This window comes from Zalophus californianus, chromosome 11 (genome assembly GCF_009762305.2).
Source record: "Zalophus californianus isolate mZalCal1 chromosome 11, mZalCal1.pri.v2, whole genome shotgun sequence".
NCBI lineage: Eukaryota > Metazoa > Chordata > Mammalia > Carnivora > Otariidae > Zalophus > Zalophus californianus.
Genome location: NC_045605.1, coordinates 66,083,415 through 66,109,462, shown reverse-complemented (window position 1 = coordinate 66,109,462; position 26,048 = coordinate 66,083,415). Strand labels below are relative to the sequence as shown.

Here is a 26,048-nt window from a genome sequence, read left to right as displayed (position 1 = left end):
CATTCCCTTCGGAGCTGGGCTTATATTTGCTCCCCAACTTCAAGGTCCTGCCAAAACTCCACCATGTTCCCATGAAGGGCCAACCTCCCCACTGGTTACTGGATCTTACCCTTCTCATCTATTTAAGGACACTGCTCCAGCAACCCTCTCCTATTTTTCCTGCACCATCAAATTTTCTCCCTCTACTACATTTTTCTCATCCACATACATTCTCCCATCTTAAAAAAAAAATCCTCTCTTGATTCCATTTCCCTTTCCAATTGTCAACCCTCTCCTATTCTTCCCTTGATAGCAAAACTCCTTGAAAGATCTATCTATAGTTGCTGCCTCTCTAACTTTCCTTTTCCATTTTCTGTTAAATGTATCCACCAAGCATCTCACCCCCACCATTCCAGTAAAACTGCTTTTATCAAGGTCACTAACGATTACTATGCTACTGAATTCAATGATCAATTCTGGGTTCCTATTTTACTTGAAAGAATGTGACAGTGTCTGACCCTGTCCTGGAAACATTTTACCTCTGACTTCAAGGACATTGCTCTCACTCTCTTTTCCTCTTACATCTCTGGCTGCTCCTTCTCAGGCTCCTTTGTTGGTTCTTCTTCATTTCCCTTCTACAAATGTCACAGTGCCCTAGAACAACATCCTTGAACCTCTTTTCTATCTCTACTCATTCCCCTGGTGACCTCATATTTTCACGGCTTTATGCACCATCTATATGTTGATGACTTCCAAATTAATTACTTCAGCTCAGACCTCTTTCCTGAATGACCGCCCTCCTGACCTCTCCACTTGTAGGTCTAAAAGGTATTTTAAAATTTTCATGTCTATTTTTTTTTTTTTATATTTTATTTATTTATTCATGAGAGACAGAGGGAGAGAGAGAGAGAGAGAGAGAAGCAGAGGGAGAAGCAGGCTCCCAAGGAGCAGGGAGCCCGATGTGGGACTCGATCCCAGGACCCTGGGATCATGACCTGAGCCGAAGGCAGACGCTTAACCATCTGAGGCACCCAGGTGCCCTAAAATTTTCATGTCTAAAACTAATTCGTTTTGAATTATATTTTCCAGATGTACTGAAATATAACTCTACTCTTACAAGGAGTTACCTTTGATTCCTCCTTTGTCTCATACATCACATCTACTCCATCAGTTCTTCCTTCAAAATATACATAGATTCTGATCATTTGCACCTCTACTATTACCACCCTAGTGCAAGCCACAATCATCTCTGACCTACATGACTGCAACAGCCTTCTACCTGGTCTCCCCATTTCTATCCTTGCCTCACACTAGTCTCAACCCAGAAGCCCAAATGATCCTTTTAAATATAAGTCAGATCATTACTTACTCCTTTGCCCAAAGTCCTCAAATGGTTTCTTATGTCTATCATAGTAAAAGCCTAAGTCCTTATAATAACCTATGATGCCTTACATGATTGGTCCCTGGTTCTATCTCTGACCCAATTCTTACTACTTTTCCTCCTCATTTTCTCTCTCCATTCCAGATATACTAGCTTCCTCACCGTTCTTCAGACTTGCCAGACCCACGCTTTCCTCAGGACCTTTGTACCTCCTATTCCCTCTCTCTGGGAATAATCTTCTTCCATATATCTACAGGTCTATTATTTTAAGGTCTTTACTTAATTGTTACTATTCTCCTGGTCAACCTTTTTTGGGGGGGGGGAGGAGCAGAAGGGGACAGAGAGAATCTTTTTTTTTTAAGATTTTATTTATTTGAGAGAGAGACAGAGCATGAGCAGGGGGAGGGGCAGAGGGAAGAGGGAGAAGCAGGCTCCTCACTGAGCACAAGCCCAATGCAGGGCTTGATGTCAAGACCCTGAGCTGAAATTAAGAGTCAGATGCTTAACTGACTGAGCCACCCAGGCTCCCCAAGAGAGAGAATCTTAAGCAGGTTCTATGCCCAGCGCAGAGCCCAACGCAGGACTTGACCTCACAACCCTGAGATCATGACCCAAGCCAAAATCAAGAGTCGGATGTTTGACTGACTGAGGCCCCCAGGAGCTCCCTGGTTAACCTTTCTAAGCAATCTCCCAATTCTTCTCATACACCTTTTCTGCTTTACTTTCCTTTTACTGATATCTTATGTAGTATATATTTTACTCATTTTATCTTCCACACTGCAAAATGAATTCCATGAGGGCAGGGATTTTTTATTTTTATTTTTTTAAGATTTATTTATTCATTCCAGAGAGAGAGAGCAAGCAGGGGGAGGGACAGAGGGAGAGGGAGAGAATCTCCATCAGACTCCCTGCTGAGCATGGAGCACAACAGGGGGCTCAATCCCATGACCCCAAGATCATGACCTAAGCCGAAACCAAGAGTCTGATGCTCAATCCACTGAGCCACCCAGGCACCCCAGGGCAGGGATTTTTGTCTCTTTGGTTTACTGCTGCATTCCTTCAGTCTAGAACAATGCCTGGCAAATCCTCAATAAGATTTGCTAAATGACTGAGATTTTCAATAGAAAAATAGTATAAAGCAAAAAGATTATAATATGATCTGCTCGGAATGCCTGGATGCCTCAGATGGTTAAGCTTCTGAATCTTGGGTTTCAGCTCACGTCACGATCTCATGGGTCATGAGATCGAACCCTGCATCAGGCTCCATGCTCAGCAGCGTGTCTGCTTAAAGATTCTCTCCCTCTCCCTCCCACCCCCACTCATGCATGTTTTCTATCTCTAAAATAAATAAATCTTAAAAAAAAAAATAAGATCTGCTATTCAGCTTTTGGATCATAGTATTTTTTTTAAAATTTCAATTCTGTCATTTTAACAACCCTATAGCATCTTTTCACAACTAACTTCAGAGGCAATTACCAAATCTTCAATATTTTCACAGTTGGATCATATAGAGCTTAGACTTCAAATAAAGTTTTTTCTTACCTGGACATCCTGGGTTAGTACGCAATGCTTTCTTATAGTAAGCAAGAGCTCCTCTGTAATCCTTCTTGTTGAATGAAATGCAAGCTTTACCTATAATAATTTTTAAAAATAAACATGTATTGACTAAAGAACACAAGTCTCATATGTCCTACATGAACTCACCTAAATCAAACACATCTCTGAGTAAGAAATACTTGAAAATGGTGAAAATGATTTCATACTTAAACTTGTTTTCCATAAGGATATATTAATTTATGCCTATAAATAAAACAGTCCTGTTAAATGGTATAAAACAATTAAAATAGCTTATAGTTGTCCAAATAGACATTGCTTATTGACTCTTTAGAAGTGGATAACAAATTATTCTTAACTGGTATATTATATATATATATTATATATACAATATTTTGAAGTGACTTTAATGGTAAAGGAAGTTCTTTCCTTTTTTAAAATTTAAATTCAATTAATTAACATATAATGTATTATTTGTTTCAGGGGTACAGGTCTGTGATTGTAACTGCAAAAGAAACAATGATCTATTACAGATAGTTTCATTTTTATAAAGTAAAGCTCTTCTACATTGCTGTCCAGCCCAGTCAAAGAAATATATTACAGGCATATGATGAAAGATACAGTTTCCTAAGATGGTTGCCGCAAATGACTTACCAAGAAGGGCTGGAATATTATTTGGAGATTGGTTGAGTACAAAATGAAACTGTGCATCAGCCTGATCCATTTTGTCACCTTCAAGTAGACAGAAGCAAGCTCTTCCCAACAAGTGATTCTGAGAAAGTAATATATCATCTTAGACTTGACTTTACCAAGGAGCAACCACAATTTTTTTTTTTTTTTTTTTGAGCAACCACAATTTAACAGTAACACTAAAATGAAAACCATACAGGAAGGAGGTGGAGTATCACACAAATTCCTCTGTCAATTATAATGTGTTTAAACTACCAACGGGCAATTCTTAATTACAAATCAAGAAATTATGCAGAAATGCAAGTCTTCTGTGCCAGGAACAAGGTCAAGTTCATTCTTCCACAATAGCCAGAAGATGGAAAGAACCCAGATGTCCCTCGACAGATGAATGAATAAAGATGTAGTGTGTATACAGACACACATATATATGTCTATATATACACAATGGAATATTACTCAGCCACCAAAAAGAATGAAATCTTTCGATGATGGAACTAGAGGGTATCATGCTAAGTGAAATGAGAAAGACAAATACCCTATAAGTTTACTCATATGTGGAATTTAAGAAACCAAACAGATGAACATAGGGGAAGGGAAGGAAAAATAAAATAAGATGAAAACAGAGGGAGGCAAGTCCTAGAAACTCTTAACTATAGGAAATAAACTGAGGGTTGCTGGAGGGGAAGTGGGTGGGGGGAATGGGGTAATTGGGTGATGGGCATTAAGTAGGGCACTTGAAGTAATGAGCACTGGGTGTTATATGCAACTGATGAAACACTAAACTCTACCTCTGAAACTAATAATGCAGCACATGTTAATTAAATTGAACTTAAATAAAAAATTTTTAAAAATATACTTGAAATTCACCTGGAGATGATGGAATTAGTGACTCAACCTGTGGATAAGTTTTATTTATTTATTTATTTTAAAGATTTTATTTATTCATTTGAGAGAGGGAGCAAAAGCACAGAAGGAGAGTGAGAGGGAGAAGTGGACTCCCCACCAAGCAGAGAGCCCAATGTGGGGCTTAATCCCAGGACCCTGAGATCACGACCCAAGCTGAAGGCACACGCCTAACCGACCGAGCCACCCAGGTGCCCCTGGATAAGTTTTATATATGCTAAATTTGCCCACATTACTTTCAACAGTACAACAACCAAAGAAATTCCAATTTTAACAGAGAATTCTTCTTCTTTTGATATTTTTATCATCAACCATGTTATTTTAAAAAAAATTCTTTCCAAAAAAAAAAAATCTGTTGCCTATCAAACACACAGTTTACTCTCATGTGGTATTTTTTCCCCTTTCATAAATTCAAAGAAATCTGACTTATTTACCTGATCATACATAATAATTTTATCAGCCATGGTATACAACAGGGTTGCCTGTGTAATAAGATCTTTCTTATTGTCCTTATTCTTTTCCTTCCGAGCCTGTTGTACATAATAGGCTGCCAATGTATCCAAGCAAGTCATCTGGTCTTTTTCATGGTCTCTATAGTCCAAATTGCCATCTATACGTGCTGCTTCCAACAACTTTACAAACTCTTCTGTTTTTCCTTGCTTGTAATATTCCAGCTAAAAGATAAAGAATCAAATTAGAATTATTAAAGCATATGTCCATACAAAAAGCTGCACATAAACATTTATAGCAGCTCTATTTGTAATAGCCAAAAACTGGAAACAACTCAATTGTTGATCAACAGGTGAATGGACAAACAAGTTGTGGTACATCTGTACAATGGCTGCTGCTCAGCAGAAAAAAGAACCACTGATACATGCTACAATGTGGGTAAGTCCAAGATAATTATGCTGAGTGAGAGAAGCCAGACCAAAAAGAGTACATACTGTAATGATTCCATTTGTATAAGAACTCTAGAACATGCACTCTTTAGAAACAAAAAGCAGATCAAGGATTGGCTGAGCACTGTGGGGTGTGGGGAAGAGTTTGGTGGAAGGTTTGGGGGTGATGGTTATATTCATTATCTTGATTGTAGTGATGATTTCACAGGTGTGAAATATGCTAAAACTTCTCAAATGGTATATGTCAAATATGTGCAGCTTACTGTAGGTGCATTATGCCTAATAAAGTTGTTAAAAAAGTGATAATCACTATAAATGTTGCCAAATTACTACTTACCTAGCAATAGTTGATTTCAAACTAAATCAGAGCCCAAGAGAAAAAGCAATAATGAGGGGGATATAGAATTCTAAACAGAAAACTTAGGTTCTGGTTCTAGATCTATCAAAATTATCCATGACTTTGGGCCTGCTAAATAACTTCCCTGGGCACGTTTCATTTATTAATACTAAAAGGAAGATCTGCCATTTATTACCCACCTACTGTGGGCCACAGATTATGCCAGGAACTTTATATACTTATTTTGATTCTGTACAATCACCCTTAAAATGAATGCTAACATTCCCATATTTTAGATGAGAAAACAGGCTCAGAAGGTAATCATTTGTCTAAGGTCACACAGCTAGTTAGCAGCCAAGTGGGAATTGGAACAAAGGCTTCTCTGATCCCAAAGCCTACACTCTTTTCTCTGTAACACTCTACAGCCCACAATGTTTCATCATTTTTACCACAGGTGCCACACTGATCTTTCAATCCTTCATTTTTTCTGTAAGTGCTGTTAAGGAGACATTTGTACTAAAGAAAACCTAAACTCCCCCTCTGGCTTTAAAAACTGTGTGACAACATTAATGGCTTGTTCTCCATAGACCAGGAAAACTTAACACTTCAGAAAGGCACTACTGTCACTAAAAGTATTTCTCCATAAATCCTTATCTAAGAAATTCTTTACCGTTAGGCTTGAGCACTGGATATAAGCCCAACTGCAGATCGACTTCTCCTTTCAAGATAATAGGAGGAGCCTCCTACGTATCTTTACACAAAAGTGACCTGGGCACACTTGCTTAAAAAAATGATTTTAGTATATGCTAGATTATATTACCAGAATAATTTATTATGATGTTCTCATAAAAAGGAAACATGAGGCAGTTGGTGCTGGGGAGAGTGAAGGGTGTTAGAATTTTAGGCTGAGGTGACTCTCCTGAGAATCTCCAGTAGAGTTTATGTTATGGAAGGGACCAAACAGGACAAAAAACAAGCCTGAGATAAACTTCATCCAAAAGGCCTTTTGTTAGTTAGCCTGGAATATAATCACCTTCTAGACTATTTTATGGAAAATGTTTTATTGTTATGGAAAACAATGCTAAGTAACAATGTTTACATGGTGGCACCTTGTTTTTTCTCAGATTATCTACAAAGCATAAACCAGTCTTCACTGAGTGATTAATAATCAAATACACAGTACAGAGTCCTATTTAACTTAAATGAATTTTGCCTTTACCAACATATATTAATTTACCAGTGGAGTAGTATTTAGGAAACTGGCCTTCTTGTGCTACAAATGGTAATACAATTAACTTCCATACATATGGTACTATTTATTTATCCTGCTCCCAAGCTGGCTATTACTATATCTGAAAACAGAAACCAAATATTTCTCCCAGTCAACATATAAAAAATATTTGTTACATGAACACTGACCGCCAAAGCAATCCATATGTGCAGTTGTGTGTGTTCCTGTTTCAGAATACTGATAACTTCATCTCCCTCCGGTAACTGATCGAAGTCAAGTTCAATGACCTAAAACACAAAATGCAGTTTTGACTCATATTTCTCCTTTAAATTCACATTTCTTCTTTGCTGCTTTTCAGAATATACACCAATATGGATATACATAGGGTTTGTGTTCACTCGCAATAGGGCTGAGCAAGTATATGTTAAGACATGTTTAAGGCACACATGTCAAAATAGGTCATATGAGAATATTAAGGTAAAAGCATAGAGAAGCAAACAAATACTGCTAGTTGTCTTCAAATCACAAGAACTATAAAATGTTACAAAAGCTTTGCTTACTCAAAAAGAACAATACAAAACCCTGCCTAACATATAATCCAGGTGAAGTGCAGATAAGCACCCCAGAGACTCTGATGCCACAGGCCTGACAACTTGAGAAGCACAATCCTAGAGGCTATGTGAACCTGAATGCCACTGTACATTCATCAGGGAGACAGCATTTGTGTGTCACAGACACTCCTGAATGTGGGCACAAAATTTAACAGTAGGCAAATGTTCTGGAATTAGATGGTGGTGATGGTTTACACAACTTTACAACAAAAGTGACCTGGGCACACTTGCTTAAAAAAAAGAAAAACCACTGGATTTTATGCTAAGTCAATTATATCTCAATATTATATCTCAATCGAACAAAAATGAGAGTATGAGATTATACTGGATATAGACAACATCGATGCTGAGGGCTTTACTCAGACAAGCCACAGGCTACCCATGATGAGGCTGGGGAAGGGAAAGAGGGCTAGTTCTATCAGCACATCGTGGCGGCTATATCTCGGAGTCTCTATTTCACCGATGGAGCCGTGTGTGGGGGACACTGCACCATGACAGACTCGAGTTTCTAAGGGATAAAGGGCGACATCCTATGTATTCTCAGGGAAAGATAGTTTGAGCAGCAGAGACCACGGTGACATCAGCGCCCACCTCTTTAATCTGCGAGGCGCCTTACAATTTATCCGCACTCTCGAACCCCTGCGCCCGACAATTAGGAAGAGAGCAGAGTACTGTCACATACGAACAGGTAGGAAAGGAACTTTCAAGAACTCCTCGGCGTGGCCCCAAGGCTGCGGGGATGTGATGGTGCCAGCCTGGAAAGGTGCAGGGGCTGGGAAAGGAGGTGACTGGGGCTTCGGTCGGGGATTTCGACCTGGGCTCCTGGGGGAGAAGGTGCTTCCGCTTCGGAGGCGAAGTCGAAAAAAGGGGGAAGGAAGGGATCATCCAAGTTCAAGGCCCCCACCCTCCCCCATACTCGATACTTACCTCGTCAGTGTCCCGGAGGGGAATCTCGATGGAGCCCCGCGACATGATGAGATCAGAAGGCGAGCGGGTGTCTCGCCCTTCCGCTCCGCAGCCGGTACGCCTCTCTTCTGGCTCGTCGAGAGGGTTAGCGGCGTCCCGGGGTCAGGTCGTGACTGCCGCCCCGCGGCGCCGCCGGAGCTTGGGCTTCTCCTTCCCGTCAGCCGCTTAAACAACGAACAGCAGACGGCGTCCGGTCACTTCCGGCAGCCCCGCCCCCTGACCCGGAAGCATTCCCGGCTGGAGGGCCTGTCAGACGGCAGGCTCAGCCTGTGGTTCTGGCGTTTCCTCGACCGTGGAACCACGACGTCGAGGTTTTCGTTAGCGTGTCAGCCCCTCGGCGGGTCTGCGGCTTCTGAATCAGGCCCGCACTGGCGCAGCCTGAATGAAAACGCTGAAGGCGTAGCCGCCCGAACCCCGCGGTGGGCGGGGCGACGAATGAGGCATGGGTTCTGGGCCTGGCCACTGACTGACGTGGGACCTCCGGCCAATTCTGGCAGTCGTGTCCGAGCCGGACTCCGCCTCCGCGCCCCGGACTTGGCGGATCTTTTCTGCACAAGATTGCCGTGAATAATTCAATCATTCATTCCTCAGCCCAGACAAGGGCTCCTCGTTTAGCAGATGTGAGGTGCAAGTCATACCTGTGCTACCTTTGTGATCAGTTTAAATATAAGGTGACAATGAATTGTGTGGGTGTGTGTGTGTGTATTTTCGGTTCTTAGAAGGATATGAGAATCTGCTAGATTTGTAACCTTGCGATAGTTCCTGAGGTGTGTGTGTGTGTGTGTGTTTTCGGTGCGTGTGTGTGTGTTTTCGGTTCTTAGAAGGATATGAGAATCTGCTAGATTTGTAACCTTGCGATAGTTCCTGGGGTGTGTGTGTGTGTGCGTTTTCGGTTCTTAGAAGGATATGAGAATCTGCTAGATTTGTGATTTTAATAAAATTGTTGAAGAATTTGATTAAACCTGTAATCAGTGTTTTGATTAAATTATATAATTTGATTAAATACATTTTAATTACTGTTTTCATTGTAGAAAATGATTAAACTGTAATCAGTGTTTTGATTCAGTCGGATAATCTGATTAAATAAATTTTAAAACTTTGTCAGTTTTATCTCCCAAGTGTCTCTCAGATGTATCTTCTCTTCATCTCGCCACCTCCATTCTAGCCCAAACCAATATTCTTTTCTGCCTGGTTTACTGCAGTAGCTTCCCATTTTACCAAACACTCCAGTCACTCGCCCTAAATTCCCATCCAGCTTCAGCATTTTACACACTTATCTTTTTTTTTTAAAGATTTTATTTATTTATTTGACAGAGACATAGCAAGAGAGGGAACACAAGCAGGGGGAGTGAGAGAGGGAGAAGCAGGCTTCCCGCGGAGCAGGGAGCCCGATGCGGGGCTCGATTCCAGGACTCTGGGATCATGACCTGAGCCGAAGGCAGACGCTTAACGACCGAGCCACCCAGGCGTCCCTACACACTTATCTTTTAAAAATACCAATTTGATGTTTGTTATTTCCTCCCACTCCCTCAAAAACTTTAACTGGGCACTTTGTAAGCCTTTACGTGGAAACTTTGTTAAATTTATGCTTTTCATTAGTTGAGTAACTTCAGGAGCTATGCTGTCCAACATAATGTTAACCCTGTAATTAGCCATGTAATTTAAAATAAGCTAGGTGATTTAAAGTTTTCTATTAGCCACATAAAAAAAGCAAAAACAAATAGATGAAATTAATTTTACTAATGTATTTTATTTAACCCAATATATCCAAAATATAATTTCAACATGTAATCAATATAAAAACAGATAATTTATATTTTTTTCATGCAAGTCTTGGAAATCCAGTATATACTTTACACTTATATACTTTATTCTTTTTTAATTTTATTTTTTAAATTTAAATTCAATTAACATATAATGTATTATTGTTTTCAGAGGTAGAGGTCAGTGTCTTACATAATACCCAGTGCTCATTACATCACATGCCCTCCTTAATGTCTATCACCCAGTTACCCCATGCCTCCACCCCCCTCCCCTCCAGCAACCCTCAGTTTGTTTCCTATGATTAAGAGTCTTATGGTTTGTCTCCCTCTCTGGTTTCGTCTTGTTTTATTTTTTCCTCTCTTCCCTTATGCTCCTCTGTTTTGTTTCTTAAATTCAACATATCAGTGAGATCATATGATAATTGTCTTTCTCTGATTGAGAAAACTTAGCATAATACCCTCTAGTTCCATCTATGTACTTTATTCTTAATGGCTTAATTTCAATTGGAAATACTGGAACTGTATTAGATTTCATAAAATTTACAGTTGAGAAAAGATAGATTCACATACTTGAGTTTTTCCAAATGCACTTAAAAATTTCCAGTCACTGAAGAAATTTTCAGCTTTAAATTTTAATTAAAAATAAAATTAAAAATTTAATTCCTCACTTGAATTAGCTATATTTCAAGTGTCAATAGCCACGTGTGGTTAATGGATACTGTTTTGAACAGTATTTCCAGGAAATACTGTTTACTACATACTAAGGTTTATATAGTGAGCTTTAAACAAAAGTACACATAGTGGTGAGTGTTCTCTATGCTCAAAACTCCCTGGCCTTAAAGACACTAGCAATACATTTGAATTAATTTTTGAGTTACTGACAACCAAAGCCATTCTAACTTATAATACAGACACTATGACTGATTGAATAATAGGAGTATTGACTTAGATTGGGATTTGGAGGAAGTGACATTTAAGTTGCAACTGGGAAGATGAGTAAAATTTGGCTGGGTAAAGGTTATAAGGGGAGTGTGTACCAGAGAGAAGGAATACTGTGCTAGGGAAGAGCTTGTGAACCTGAAAGAAGGCCAAGCGGCTGGAACATAGAAATGAGGGGGAGAGTAGCATAAGTTGAGGATGAAGACATAAGAAGTAGCCAGATCATGCCCAGATTTATCTTTGTAAAGCAAAATCGGCACCTTGTCCTGCTTCCAATATGAATAAGTATAAATGTCACATACCACAGTTAGGAAAAACAAAACACTTTGTGCTCCGAGGTAAGCCAAAAAAGAACAGTGTCATAATATCCATAGTTTCCAAAATGAATGAAACTTGTAGCCTTTCTCACATGTTTCTGATTCCTTAACAAAAACAATTTAATCACTGGCTTTTATAATGCCGACTTTTGTCTTTTATAAGTCTGGTGATACACAATAATTTGGGGGAGTATGGCAATCATATGAGAAAGTTATTTTTTCCATCATGAACCATATAACCTTGGGGTGTGTGTGTTTTCTGAACCAGTCCTTCTAAAGTTGAACTCAGGGGCGCCTGGGTGGCTCAGATGGTTAAGCGTCTGCCTTCAGCTCAGGTCAGGATCCCAGGGTCCTGGGATCGAGTCCCACATCGGGCTCCTTGCTCCTTGGGAGCCTGCTTCTCCCTCTGCTTCTCTCTCTCTCTCTCTCATGAATAAATAAATAAAATCTTTAAAAAAAATAAAGTTGAACTCACTTGTAAACTTTTGCAAGTGTTTTTCTATGAAAACTTATTTTTTCTCTAAATGCTTTTGTCTCTGAGACTTCTTTTAACATAGGATATGTTAAGGAATTTGGATTTTATTTTAGGTGCAATGTAACTAAAAAGTTTGAAATGATGTTTATATGTTTCAATCAGTATGTGTGTGTGAAAGAGAGAGAGAGAATTGGTTCTATGGTTTTAAAAGATTGTTCTGGCTACATTGTAGAGAATGGATTAGAAGTATTTGAGAGGATGTGGGCAGGCCAACTGGGAAACTAGTCCTGGTGACTGTCCAGGTGACACATGATAAATATCTAGGAATAGCTTTAGGGTAGTGGAGGTGGAGAGAGATATATACTGTATCTCCATTTCTCTCCACCTCCACTACAATCAATCAAGCAATAAATAAATCTTAATCACTAGGTCTTAATAATGCATTGGATATATGCGTCATTGAAAAAGTGGTGTCAGGAAGGGCTTCCAGAGTTCAGCCATGAATTACTGGGTGAATGAAGTGTCATTTTCCAAGACAGGAATGATTATAGAGGAGTAAATTAGGGCAAGGCTAGATCCCAAGTTGAGTATCAGAGGTATGTCTGAGACAGATCTCAGGCAGTTGGATATACAGATCTGGAGGTCAAAAGACAGTTTCTGAGCCGAGAAATGAGTCTGAGAGCTGCTGACTTATAAATGAAATTTAAAACGATGGAATTGTATGAGATAATCTAGAGAGAGTGTGTAGGGTGACAGGACAAAGCCCCGGACCAAGCTCTGAGGCATTCTAGCATACAGCGGGCTGGCAGGGGAAGAGGGTCTGCAAAGAATCAGAGGATTGGACAGAGAAAAGCCACCTGACATCAGTCAGGATGGAAACTGCAACTCAACTCTGCTACCTATAGGCAGTTCTTTGTATTTCCCCAACTGTAGCAGGTCTGGATGAAATTAGGCATTTTTGAGCTATAACATCCAGTTTTCGAGTGAGTACAAAGATTTTATTTCCGCTGACGTGATCGTGCAATGTCCGTTCACAAAATGCCATTCTCCACATTGGGCTTGAGTGCACCAGATCCAGGTAAAGCAATTAGTGTATTTGGTCAGTGTGGGCTTTTTTGAATACATACAAAAGACAGCTAAGATTCCTTAGTTTTCTGTTATTGATATTGTGGTTGGTTATAGTGTTGGTAAATACATATGTTTAGGCAATCCAAAGAGTAAGCTATTTTTTTTTAAAGATTTATTTATTTGAGAGAGAGAGAGTGCGTGAGCAGGAGGAGGGGCAGAAGAGAGGGAGAGGGGAAGCAGACTCCCCACTGAGCATGGAACCCCAGAAAGATCTCACGACCCTGAGATCATGACCTGAGCCAAAACCAAGTCTGATGCTCAACCAACTGAGCCACCCAGGCACCCCCAAAAAGTGAACTATTTTATATGTTGATACAATATGCTAATTATTAAAAAGGAGTAAAGAATATTTTCTCTTAACAAAGTACGTTTGAGACCTTAAATTAGATATCTTTTATTTATTTTTATTTATTTATTTATTTATTTTTAAGATTTTATTTATTTATTTGACAGAGAGACACACAGCGAAAGGGAGAACACAAGCAGGGGGAGTGGGAGAGGGAGAAGCAGGCTTCCTACAGAGAAGGGAGGGAGAAGGGAGCCTGATGCAGGGCTTGATCCCAGGACCCTGGGATCATGACCTGAGCCAAAGGCAGATGCCCAATGACTGAGCGACCCAGGCGCCCCTAGATATCTTTTAAATAGAACACAAAGGGAAGTATTTCAAGTAGTTTGTCGACATTAGTGAGAAAGAATTGGCAGCTGTATTAATTTGCTAGGGCTGCCATAGCAAAGTACCACTGACTGTGTGACTCAAACAACAGGAATTTATTTTCCTACAATTCTGGAGGCTGGAAGTCCAAGATCAAGGTGGTGGCAGAATTGGTTTCTTCTCAGGCCTCTCTCCTTGGCTTGTAAGTGGCCCTCTTTTCCCCATGTCTTCCCTCTGTGTGTGTCTGTGTCCTAATTTCTTCTTCTTATAAGGATACCGGTCGTATTGGATTAGGACCCACCCTAATGACCTCATTTTAACTCAATTATCTCTTTTAAGATCCTGTCTCCAAATATGGTCACATTCTGAGATAGTGGAGGTTACAAGTACAGCATATGAATTTTGGAAAGACAGAATTCAGCCCTTAGCAGAGCTGATCAATAGAATAAGTCTTTGCAGGTGAAATTTTAAAATTGTGCTTTTCCCTTTCTCTCTCTGACAAATAAATAAAAATCTTTTTTTAAAAGATTTTAAAAAATGGGACATCTGGGTGGCTCAGTCGGTTAAGCATCTGCCTCTGGCTCAGGTCATGATCCCAGGGTCCTGGGATCAAGTCCCGCATCGGGCTCCTTGCTCGTTGGGGAGCCTGCTTCTCCCTCTGCCTGCCACTCCCCCTGCTTGTGCTTGCTCTCTTTCTCTCTGACAAATAAATAAATAAATCTTTTTTTTTTTTAAAGAATCAATTGTGCTTTCCCCTGTAAAGTATTAAAGTAAGGCTTGTTTCTGAAATATTAGGATATATGATCCATAGTAAACCATTTTAGGGTTATAATTTGTCATTACATTTATCTGGGCAGTTGCTTTACAATTTATGCCATAGTTTCCTCTGGGTTTTCAACAAACATTCATCTCTAAAACATGAGCTTATTTTTAGGAGTTTAAAATTACATAAAACACTCCCTTAGGTAAGGACTGAGAATGAAAAAGATAAACAGGCCTAATTTGATTGTCAGTGAAAAACTATGATGGGAATCTTAGTTCTGGCAAATTGGAATAACCAGACAATCCTGCAGCTATAAAAGACCTAGATATGCTGGGTTAAAAACCAAAAAGAATAACCTAGTAAACATCCTTATAAATGCATAGCTAATAGATCTAATAATCTGAGTAACAGAAATTTAACCCTATATGAACACTACCCAATTAGTGGTGGGTACAAGAAGGATGTTGTTTTCCATTACTTCAAGGACTTGAGAACACTCACACAGAGACAGAATTAGAAGCTTTGGGCCTCTGCTGCAAGTCTTAAAAACTACACCCTCAGTAAAAAGGGCAGTGGGTAGGGTGGAACTAAAGAAAAAACCCTACCAAGACAGATGATGGTCTGGCCTCTGGATTTACAAGTTGCAGAGGGTGGTTGTAGTGGTGATGGAAGTGGCCAGGAGAGGGGTGGGAGAGTTTCCCTTGGGAATTTGCAACCACTGGTCTGTATCTCAGGTAGGTTTGATGTCTGACATTACCTAGTTGGTCTGGGAATTCCCAAGGCAAGACATTAGCATAGGAAATATCCCTAAGTGTGTGGTATCTTTGGGATGCCCAGGCAAATTACTTAATCTTCTTGATTGATACTTATTTCTCCTAGTGGGAATTAGATACTAGTAACTAACAGGTATTGAAAGATTATTGTGTCATCACTCTACATGCCAAAACTCATTAATCTTTAGAACAACCCTGTGACGTGGGTACAGTAATCTGTCAATGGTGTGGGGCAATGAGGAGTGGTCATATCTGTCTTCTAGGGTTGGTGTGGAAGTAAGATGAGGAGTAATGGGAGAGGTCAATGCTTATGTGACTCTACTTTGGAAACTGTGACCATATGCTTTATCCCTTGGGGTTTTCTCACTTCAAGTAGGACACAGACTCTCAAACTCTTCTCTTCCTCCCTTTCTTGTTGTCCCCAAAGATAAGAAACATAAGATCCCTTCTTGTTTTAAGGATTTCATCATTGATTCTTGTTGAAGGAAGGAGAGAATTTGAGGTGGCCTTAAACGATGAGTGGAATTTGAATAGGCTGAATGTGGGACGAGTGTTTCAAGCAGAACAGAGAGTGAACAAAATCTTAACAGCAGGAATAATACTCTTTAAAGGCCAGTGACAAGTAAACACATCACAGCACTAAAACTTGGTAATTCCTAAAAACAAAAAGCAAAATATAAAACAAAACAAAAAAACAAAAAACCTTTGATAATTCCTTGATATCCGTCAGTGTTCTGTCTCCTCCCGGAAGCCTTCCTTTAAGATACTCTGTCCTTCCCATGTTTCTTATTGTCTCCAAAAGTAGCTTGGTATGGAGCTAAATTCAGTTTGGAAGAACAGTATATATATCACAGTATATTTAAACTACATTTTTTTGAATGTAGTCTTTTCTCCCCTCTGACTTTGCCCTTCCGGAAGGTCAGAATAGTTCTGGGCAATACTCCCTTCTCCTAGTGTAAGGAAGTTAGGAGGTGCTCAGTACATCAATAGATTTGGAATTGCTTTGTCAAAGTCACAGAAGTAAAGCAGAGGATATTGCTTCCCAAAGTAAACGTACTGATGGAATTTGTATGCTATTGCTTTGTGTAGACAAAGCTTTCTGTTTAAGTGTTTAAATAAATATTTTGAAGATATTTTCAGAACCTTGAAAAGTGAAGATTGCTCTTCACATTCATGCCTAAAAATTGTGGGAAGCATTACAAATTCAAGAAAAGATGGATTATTTTGACTGAATTATCTGAGGGTTTGTATATTAAAAGATCTTTGTTTATAAAATGAGTTTATTGCTGTTTAAAAATACTTTTACCTGATTCTTTATCTTTATGTATGTTCTAAACACATCACTGTGTTCTGGGACTTGTTAGGGCAAAGAAAAAATAATGTGCCCTCCAGTGAGAATTCTTTTTACTTAACCCTGTGGTGACTTTATGTGGAAACAAGTATGTTATAACAACTTAAGAAATTCTTTCCCAACTATCCTACCCACTTACTCACCTCTATAAGTGTGGAAAATCAGCTTGACTGTGTAGTTTATGATTCGTCAAGTAGCTTACACAGTATAACCAACCTTAGCCAATTTATCAGTTCTTTTGGCTGATGATGAGGCAAGGGCAGGTCAGACTCCTGCCTGTGAGGCCTGTTTACAAAGGCAATGGTGAAAAAAAAAAAAAAAGACATTAGGATCAACATTTCAGCATTATTTTCATTTTAAAATAACTTAATTTCTGGGGCGCCTGGGTGGCTCAGTCGTTGGGCGTCTGCCTTCGGCTCAGGTCATGATCCCAGCGTCCTGGGATCGAGCCCCGCATCGGGGTCCCTGCTGGGCGGGAAGCCTGCTTCTCCCTCTCCCACTCCCCCCGCTTGTGTTCCTGCTCTCGCTTGTCTCTCTCTCTCTGTCAAATTAAAAAAAAAAAAACAAAAAACTTTAAAAAAATAAAATAAAATAACAATTTCACAGAGGAATAAAGGGAGAGCATTTCAAGTTTTGGAGAGATTTTCATTTTTGTATTTCAGAGATAGGACTATCCTTGGGAACGGTGCTTTTTAAACTTTTTAGTGTAACAAGCATCACCCAGAGAGCTAGTTGAAACTCAGATTTCTGGGCCCCACCCCAGTTTCTGATTCAGTAGGTGTTATGTTGGGTTGGGGAATTTGCGTTTCTAATTTCTTAGGTGGTGCTGACGCCCTTGGTCCAGCGACTACACTTTGAGAACCACTGTTTAGGGAGCCCGGGATTAGAGAGGCCTAGAGTCAGAACTCCACAAGAAAAGTTTTACTTTCTTGAATACTTACACTATGCCAGGCCCTGTGCAAGTCACTTTGCATACATTTTGTATGACCAGACAGCAGCCTCACAAGCTGGGAATGAGTGTCCCTATTTTACAGATCAAGGAGCTGAGGCTCAGAACATTAATTAAGTAATCCAAGATCACACAGCTAGTAAGTGGCAGAGCCAGAGTTTGAACCTGGGCTTTCGGTCTCCAGGTGCATGGTACTCCTGCTAAAGTCTGCTTTTTCATCTGGATTAAAGTTCTAGCTCCAGCTCCTTCCTCATGCAGGAATAATTTCTCTAACATCTCGGAACCATGGTTCTTTGGCTTCTGCTCAAACCTGCCACAGGGGGCACTGGCTACTTCAGGAAGGAGGCCTCACTGGGGGAAAGCTAGTTTGCCTGAGATCCAGGGTGGGACTTTCAGTTTTAAAACGCAGACAGTGCAGGGCTGCTTGGGAATAATGGGTGTCTCTGGGATGGCTCAAACCATTTCAAATACATTATAAATGAGCCCAACCTTCTTTCCTATAGTTTCCACTTATGTTGCAGTTTTGTCTAACGGGGTCTTGTCCATGACAGTCCTTCAGATATTTGAAGACAATGGTCTTTCCAACAGTCCTGAAACTGTCTTCATTCCCCCAATCTTTCCCCATATAACATTGTTTACATAGCATTTACGGTGTGTCAGGAACTCTCCCAAGAGCATTATGTATATGAACTAATTAAATCCTCACAAAAATCCTCTGAGGTAGGCATGATTATTACCCCATTTTATAGATGGGGAAACTGAGGCACAGGCAAGTACCCTCGCCAAGGCCACACAGTTATCAAGAGACTGAGTCAGAATTTTAACCTGCAGAGCATGGCTCCAGAATCCAAACCCTTAATCACTACAGTTTCCTGCTTTCCACTCATTCAACAGGGCTTTACCGAGCACCCACTATGCACAGAGTGAAGAGATACAGAAGAGAGACAGGGTCCTTGTCATCATGGAGTGTACAGTTTATCAGGAGACATAAGCAATAAGTAAATAAATAAAAGAAATAAAAGAATTGCAAATTAGAATATGTGCTATGAAAGAAATGGGTATTAAGACAGAAAGTATGAGTGAAGCAGTTTGAGTCCAAACAGGTGACAGAAACCACACAGCAGGTAAAATGGGGGCAGTTTAGTATCAAGAATTATTAACTGTGATAAAAGAGTAACTACAGGGTGTAAGGACACTATCTGGGACCCTGGAGCTGATGGAGTGTACCCAAAGGACAAACTTGGAAGGGATTCAGGTTTCATTAGGGAAGGTATGGCATTAGCTCAAGCTGCCATAGCAAAATACTATAGACTTGGTGGCTTAAACGATAGGCATTTATTTCTCACAGTTCTGGAGACTGAAAGTCCAAGATCGAAGTGCCAGTTGATAAGTTCTTTCGTGAGGGCTTTCTTCCTGGTTTTCAGCCTGCTGGGTTTTGGCTGCCTCCTCACAGTGAGCAAAGAGTTGGGCAGGGGGAGAGACAGAGACAGTGTTCTCTGGAGTTTCTTCTTATAAGGCGCTAATCCCATCATGACAGCCCCACCCTCAAGACCTCTTCTAAATGTAATCATCTCCCAAATGCCCCATCTCCAAATATTATTCTGTGGGAGGTTAGGGTTTAATATATGAATTTTGGGGGACACAATTCAATCCATAGCAGTGTGGTTCAGACATCTGATAGTAGAGAAGTTGACTGGTTTGGCTAGGCTGGGGCTAGTCTGGAATCACTGAACAAGCAGTAGGCCACCTTCTAGATGGCAGGAGGGGATGTAGGCCATCAGTACCTGGTGGTCTGGGTGGTCTGGGTGGTCTGGGGCCCAGGAGTGGGCAGGAGGCCATTAGAACATGTGGAGTGCATGGGGCTTAGTGCTTGTGGAGAGGCTGTGGAAAGGTTATCAGTGGGCTGAGGCTGCAGGGTTACAGAGGGATGGTGCTCCGGGCCCACGGCTGGTGTAGGCTTCAGCACGCATCCTCATACGCACACATCTGCCCCAGAAAACGGCAGGAAAGCCTCTTCCTCCAGCAACGTCCTTCCAGTGACTTCAACTGAGAAAGTTCACATCTTACTCCATTTAAAGGAGAAATGCATACCTTTATGGTTAGCACAGAGCGTATTTTGAAATGTGCATCCAGAGGTGAGAAGTCATAACATGATAATGAATGATTTAGTGCCAAATTTTAAAAAACTGTTGATATGTAAATCCAAGTAAAAAGTTTCAAGATCTTCCACTTTACTCTAGAAAGATACAAAATGAGAAGGGAAAATCTCACTCCTTCCCTTCATATCCCATTTTCTCTCCCCAAAGGTAAAAAGCAGTTTCCTGTGGGTCCTTCCCGAAAAAAAAAATGCATTTACTCACATACACGTCAATGTTATAATTTATACAAAAGGGATCATTTTCCTCAGCACTATGCTTTTTTTCTCTTAATATGTCTTAAAACTCTTCCCCAATCAGCACAACCAAGTCTCCTTTATTCTCTTTAATCACTGCACAGTATTGTGTCATGTGGAGGACATATAATTTACTTACTTTTAATAGACACTTTGGGTGTTACTTTTATAAAAATTCTGCCAAGAAGATTCTTGTACGTATATATGGCTGCATTTTTGCACGTATAACCATATGTAAATTCTTTGTTATGCAAAAGGTTATGTGCCTTCAAAACTTTGGAATTTATCACATTAACCTGCAGTAACGCACTGGTTTGTGGCCTCTCCCATCACAAGTGGGCAAGAGGATTCATTCCCCTCACAGTCCTGCCAGCATCAGGGAAGCCTTGTACCAGTCTGACGAGTAAAGAAAAAAATGTTTTCTTACTATTTTGATTTGTGTTTAGAAAATTATACACGAAGTAGTGCATCTTACCTTATGTTTATCATCTTTTGAATTTGTTTTTCTATAAACTATTTCTATCCCTCGCACAATTTTCTCCTGAGCTCTTCTTTTCTTAAATATTCATTTGTATCAATTCTACTTAAGGAAAAGAGCTCTTTGAGAAATCTGTTTTAAATGTATTTTCCCTGTTTTGGAACTTAGTCTTTTGATTTAAGCTTTAGGTGTTTCTTTTTCCTTTCTTTTTCTATATCAGAGTTACCTTGTTACTTAGATGAATTTATCAACTTTTCCCTTTATAGCTTTTGGATTTAAAGCCTTCTCAGAAAAGCCTCTTTTTTAGATTAGTGCTAAATTAATCCACATTTTTGGATATTTTATGATTTATTTTTTCATTAAATATTTGATCTATCTGAAATCGACTTGGGCATAAGGAGTGTGACAAGGCCCCGGCTTTGCTCTTACCTCAGTAGACATTGACTATTACAAGGTCACCGTTTATTTACTCATCTCTCTTTTCCCCAGTGATTTGAAATCTCACCTTAACACCTTTATGGCATACTAAATTCCCTTGTGCATTACAGTCTATTTTTGATTTTTCTTTGGTTCCATTAATTTCTTCTCTTATATCGAACTTCTTTATTGATTGATGTTTAAAAATATGTTTTGGTATCGGAGAGCCCTAGAAGTGGACATGCTTTGGACAAGGTGGACAGACAGGACCTTGCTAAGAGCTGACATTTGAAGAATGAGAAGTGATCAGCCTCATGGAGGTGGAGGCAGGAGCGGTCCAGGTAAAGGAAGCTACGTATCCAAATGTTGGCAGGCACAAAACAGCCTGGTGTGTTTGAAGGCACTAAAAAAAGACTAGTGTGGTGAGCACAGTAAACACAGGACAGAAAGAGGTGAGATGGGGTTAGAAAGATAGGCCAGATTTTGTTAGGAAAGCTTGGTTTTGTCCTAAGTACAAAGGGATGATGAGAACGGATTTGGAGTAGGGAGATGCCATGCTCCCATTTCCCAGAGCCTAACACCATCGCTCTGGCTGTTATGTGGAGCTGAGTGGGAGGAGAACAAAAGCTGCAGGGAGGAGGTCAGTTAGGGGGTCCTCGCAGCGATCTGGACCAGGGATGGTGGTAGGCCAGAGGGGCAGTGCTGCTGGGGACAAATGGGCAACTCTGAGACACATTCTGAAAGTAGAATCAACAAATTTGTTGATAGCTTGGGTATAAGGTAAGTCACAGGAAGGAATCACAGCTGATTCCCGGGGGCCTTCTTTTCATTTTGCACCTTTCTGGACCAAAGGGCAACTCTGAAAAAGTTGGGGAAGAAAGAGAGCCCTGGTCCCCGCTGCTGAACTCCCGGGCTGTGACAGCAAGACCCCAGCAGAGGGCAGCAGAGGGCTGTGGCTCTGCTTCGCGGGCGTTGTGGGGCTGGTGAGGGGAGGGGCTGGGGAGCAGGCCAGGCAGCTAGATCGGATCCTTTCCATTTATTCGGGTTTTTTTGCATTATGGTGTCACCGCAAGTGGTGCCATTTGCTGAGATGGGGAAGTTTTAGAGGAGAGATGGGTTTGGGAAGGAAGGTGAGTGGGCTGCGGTGACAGAAATGAGTGCGGGGCTGAGATGTTCCGCTTGAGACGTCTGAGGAATCCAAAGCGGACAGCAAGTACGCTGTTTGATATGTGGATCTGGAGCCAGAAGGAGAGGTCCAGGTGGAGCCACCACCCCACATATGAATGCTGTTTTGAATTGTGGGAGTGGGTGGGGTGATGGAGGGAGAAGAGAGAGTGGAAAGAGGAAAGAGAGCTAGGACAGAGCCTTGAGGAACAGCAACATTTAGAGATGGGTAGAGGAGAGGGAGTCAGTGAGAGACTGTGGAGCAGCGAGGGGTATGGTTGGAGGAGTGGGAGGACTCAGAACCCCACTTCCAAGTCTTTGATGGCTTCCACCGCACTGACAGTCATGCCCAGACTTCTTCCCACCCTCTGCGACGCTCTGCCTGCTCTGGCCAGTGTCTACTACCCCCACTGCAGCTCTAGCTACTCCCAACCTCAGGCACCTTCTTTGGGCCTCACAGTGGTCTTCTTGCCTCTCTGCTGGGGAGACTCAGGCCCCCCCTTATCCTGTTCTTGGTGTGTTGCTTCTTTCTCATCCAAGTAGCTTCCCCTTGTTATATTCCCCCCCAGCAGCTTATTTATTTCCTTTATGGGATGTTTCTTTTTTATTCCTTTTAGTATCCTTAGTGTCAACACGGTGTCTAGCAAATAGTTGGCATGTGATAAACGTTTGACTCATGAATGAATGCATGAGTACGCATTTTAGTCTTCACTATGGCCCTCGAGGTGAGCGTTTTATCCCTCCACCTCTTTATTTATTCCTAGTTTTATAGTTGAGCATCTGACTAGCGATGCGTGGGTTAAAATACCGATATCTGTGCACCAGTGACTGGCCCAAAGGAGAAATCTGAAACATTTGGGGAGACGAGCCCCTGGTTCCTGTTGCAGAACTCCAGGGCTGTGACAGCAAGGCCCCAGCAGAGAGCAGCGGAGGGCTGTGGTTCTGCTTCATTGCGCGGTGGGTGTGCTAGAGTGGGGGTGGGGGTGGGGGGAGGGGAGGGGCTGGGCAGCAGGCCAGGCAGCTAGAACCGGAACTAGATTAGTGTCTGGGCAGAAGGGACCGTCTAGTCCTTTGTAGGAATCTAAAGTGCCCTGATGGAGGGCGTGAGGCAACCTTCCTGTTGTGTTTAGGTGGTGCTGATTCTTACCACTTTAAGTGTAAGGAAGCTGGTTATACTGTGGACTCCTTGCTGTTGGGAAGGGCAAAGGGTGTCCTAGAACCGTGATGGGGGAGGAGAAAGGGCCCCGAGTGAAGGCTGCAAGGAGTCGGGCCTCCTGGAGACTGTTCTGCAAAGCAGGGGAATAATGTGGTGCTGGTCAGTTAGAGCCAGGCAGAAGCTGGGAAGCCTCAAAGACAGCACTTTGGGGAAAGGAGATAGTTATTGGCTCAGCGATGTACCTTATCAGGAATAACTGTATGTTTCTTATGCTTTCTGGATTGATTTCCTTTCTGGCCTCCTTTTTTATTTGTAAAGATGTTTTTAAAATTTGTAACCTATCATCTGTGCTTAGGCGAAAAAGGATTTTGCACAAACACTGACCATAGGGTCAAAAGGGGAGCACAGTACCCCCTAGGGGCCAGCGGAGGTCAGAGTGAAAGGCCCCAAAAGGAAGGGATGCTTAATCTGGGCACATCGTCTTCCAACACACACACACACACACACGCACACACATGCGCACGCACACACACACGCACATACACACATATATACATCTCACACACATGCTCACACAGACACATTACATACACTTAACACACCCTCATACACACACACGTCTCACACACACTGACGAAACATAACACACCCACATCCCTACTGGATGGCAGCCATCACATTGTGTGTAGCAACAATGTGGTTTAAGTCTAGGATCAAATCAACTCTTGGTTTCAGGGGTAGGTTCTAATTGGCCTAATCGTCAACATAATCCCTACCCCCTTGGGGCTCCCTTGGTTACTGGGGTTGTTTTAGGAGTGGACATACAACTACATCGACCCATTGGATGTGAATGAGTTAGCATGTAGCCAGCAGCCCCCCACCTCCCCCAGAAAAGGCTGGGTTAGAAAACGCTGATGGGGGTGGGTGGAGGTGAGAAACTCAGGCAGAGTTATAGAACCCAAAACATTGGGAGCCTCTGAACAACCTGTGCCGGAAACCCATACTACCTCTGAACTGAAGATTTCATGAACCGGTAAGTTGTCTTGGTTGTTTAAGGCCTGTAGGTTGGGCTTCCGATATCAGAAAACCTCAGAGTGGATTAACTTCTCACAGAACTCTTCTGCAGGAAGCCTGGAAGGGTTAAGCCTCTGCTTTAATAAGGAGAACTGTTCCTTCCTAGCTCTCCAAGAGGCCTCTTGGTCCTCAAAGTGATCACAATGGAGCTGGCACAGTTCTCAGAGCTTTCCACATATAATAGAGAAGAAGAAAATAATGTCCAAAGTCCATTGTAGCTTCTTTGCCTTCTACGGAAAATGACACAATTGTAATATATAGAGGAATAAGTCTCTAAATGGATCTCATCCTTTGCAGAAGCTAAGATGAGATTCAAGCCAATGGTTTTGAATTTCAAAGAGCAGACAAGCTTGGATGACATGGGAGATTTTATATATATATAAAATATATATATATAATATATATAACATATATATTATATATATAATATATATAACATATATATTATATATATAATATATATAACATATATTATATATATAATATATATAACATATATAACATATATATTATATATATAATATATATATACTATCTAACCTCCCTGAGAGGTGAGCGTTCCTTACCATTTTAAAGATGATGAATGATAGTCAGAGAGAGTGTCACCTGCTCAGTGTCAAACAGCTACAAAGGGGTGGAGCTGGGCTTCCAACCCAGGGCTCTTTGGCTCTAAACTTCATGGCCTCCCTTCCAGGGTAGCATGCCACCTACCACACCCATGGCGGTCTCCTGTAGGTGATTGGGTCTAAGTGGGCTTTTTGGGGAGGAGGGTGAGGAACAGGTATGAAATTATCCTTGTATATTTCTTCTTAAAAGATTTTTATTTATTTATTTGACAGAGAGAGAGATAGCGAGAGCCGGAACACAAGCAGGGGGAGTGGGAGAGGGAGAAGCAGGCTTCCTGCCAAGCAGGGAGCCCAATGCGGGGCTCGATCCCAGGACCCTGGGATCATGACCCGAGCCGAAGGCAGACACTTAACGACTGAGCCACCCAGGCGCCCCTATTCTTGTATATTTCTTAACATTTCCTGGGTGTGGTGGTGGGAATGAGGAAGATAGAAAACCCCTTTACTAGGGTTCTGACTGTGGTAGGAAGGAGAAGCAAAGTGGACGTTTGAAAAATCAACCTGTGCTAGGGAGGCAGTGTGACATAGTGGTTGGGCAAGCAGCCTCAGAACCCACTAGTCCTATGTTCAGGCCCCAGGGCCATAATGTATTAGCTCTGTGACTTCAGGCAAGTTACTTAATCTGTCAAAGCCTGAGTTTCATCTCTAATAATGAGACCTACCTCCTAGGATCTTCATATGGGTTAAATAAGAAACCACAAGTAAAGCACTTATCACAGTGCCTCGCACCCCTGAATGGTAGCTGTTGTCTCACTACATTAAAGTACACAGTGCTCTGCAGACTCAGGGGACATTCTAAAGGCCATTCTGGTCCAAATCGCAATGCTCAAACATTGTATGATACAGAGAAGTCAGAGGGAGGCAGTTCATATACAGTACTTATCTTTTTGTAAAATTTTTAATTGTGGTAAGTTGCACGTAACATCAAAATCTATCATCTTCACTATTTCTAAGTGTAGAGTTCAGTAAAGTACATCTCATTGTGCAACCGATCTCCAGGATTCTTTTCATCTTGCAAAACTAAAACTCTATACCCATTACACTCCCCATTCTTCCCTCCCTCAGCCCCTGGCAATCACC

The 26,048-nt window shown here is 41.3% G+C and overlaps 1 protein-coding gene across 1 annotated transcript in view; it reads right to left on the bottom strand.

Moving 5' to 3' along the window:
• The window catches only part of CTR9 (CTR9 homolog, Paf1/RNA polymerase II complex component), a 29,536-nt gene extending 20,123 nt beyond the window's left edge, over positions 1-9,413 (bottom strand). The window contains exons 1-5 of the mRNA XM_027580254.2: positions 8,513-9,413; positions 7,163-7,261; positions 4,942-5,181; positions 3,569-3,686; positions 2,903-2,992 (exon numbers count right to left, since the gene is read on the bottom strand). Coding sequence (XP_027436055.1) covers positions 2,903-2,992; positions 3,569-3,686; positions 4,942-5,181; positions 7,163-7,261; positions 8,513-8,557 — 592 coding nt within the window. The 5' untranslated portion in view covers positions 8,558-9,413. The remainder of the gene's footprint in view (positions 1-2,902; positions 2,993-3,568; positions 3,687-4,941; positions 5,182-7,162; positions 7,262-8,512) is intronic.
• Positions 9,414-26,048: the final 16,635 nt, after the last annotated feature.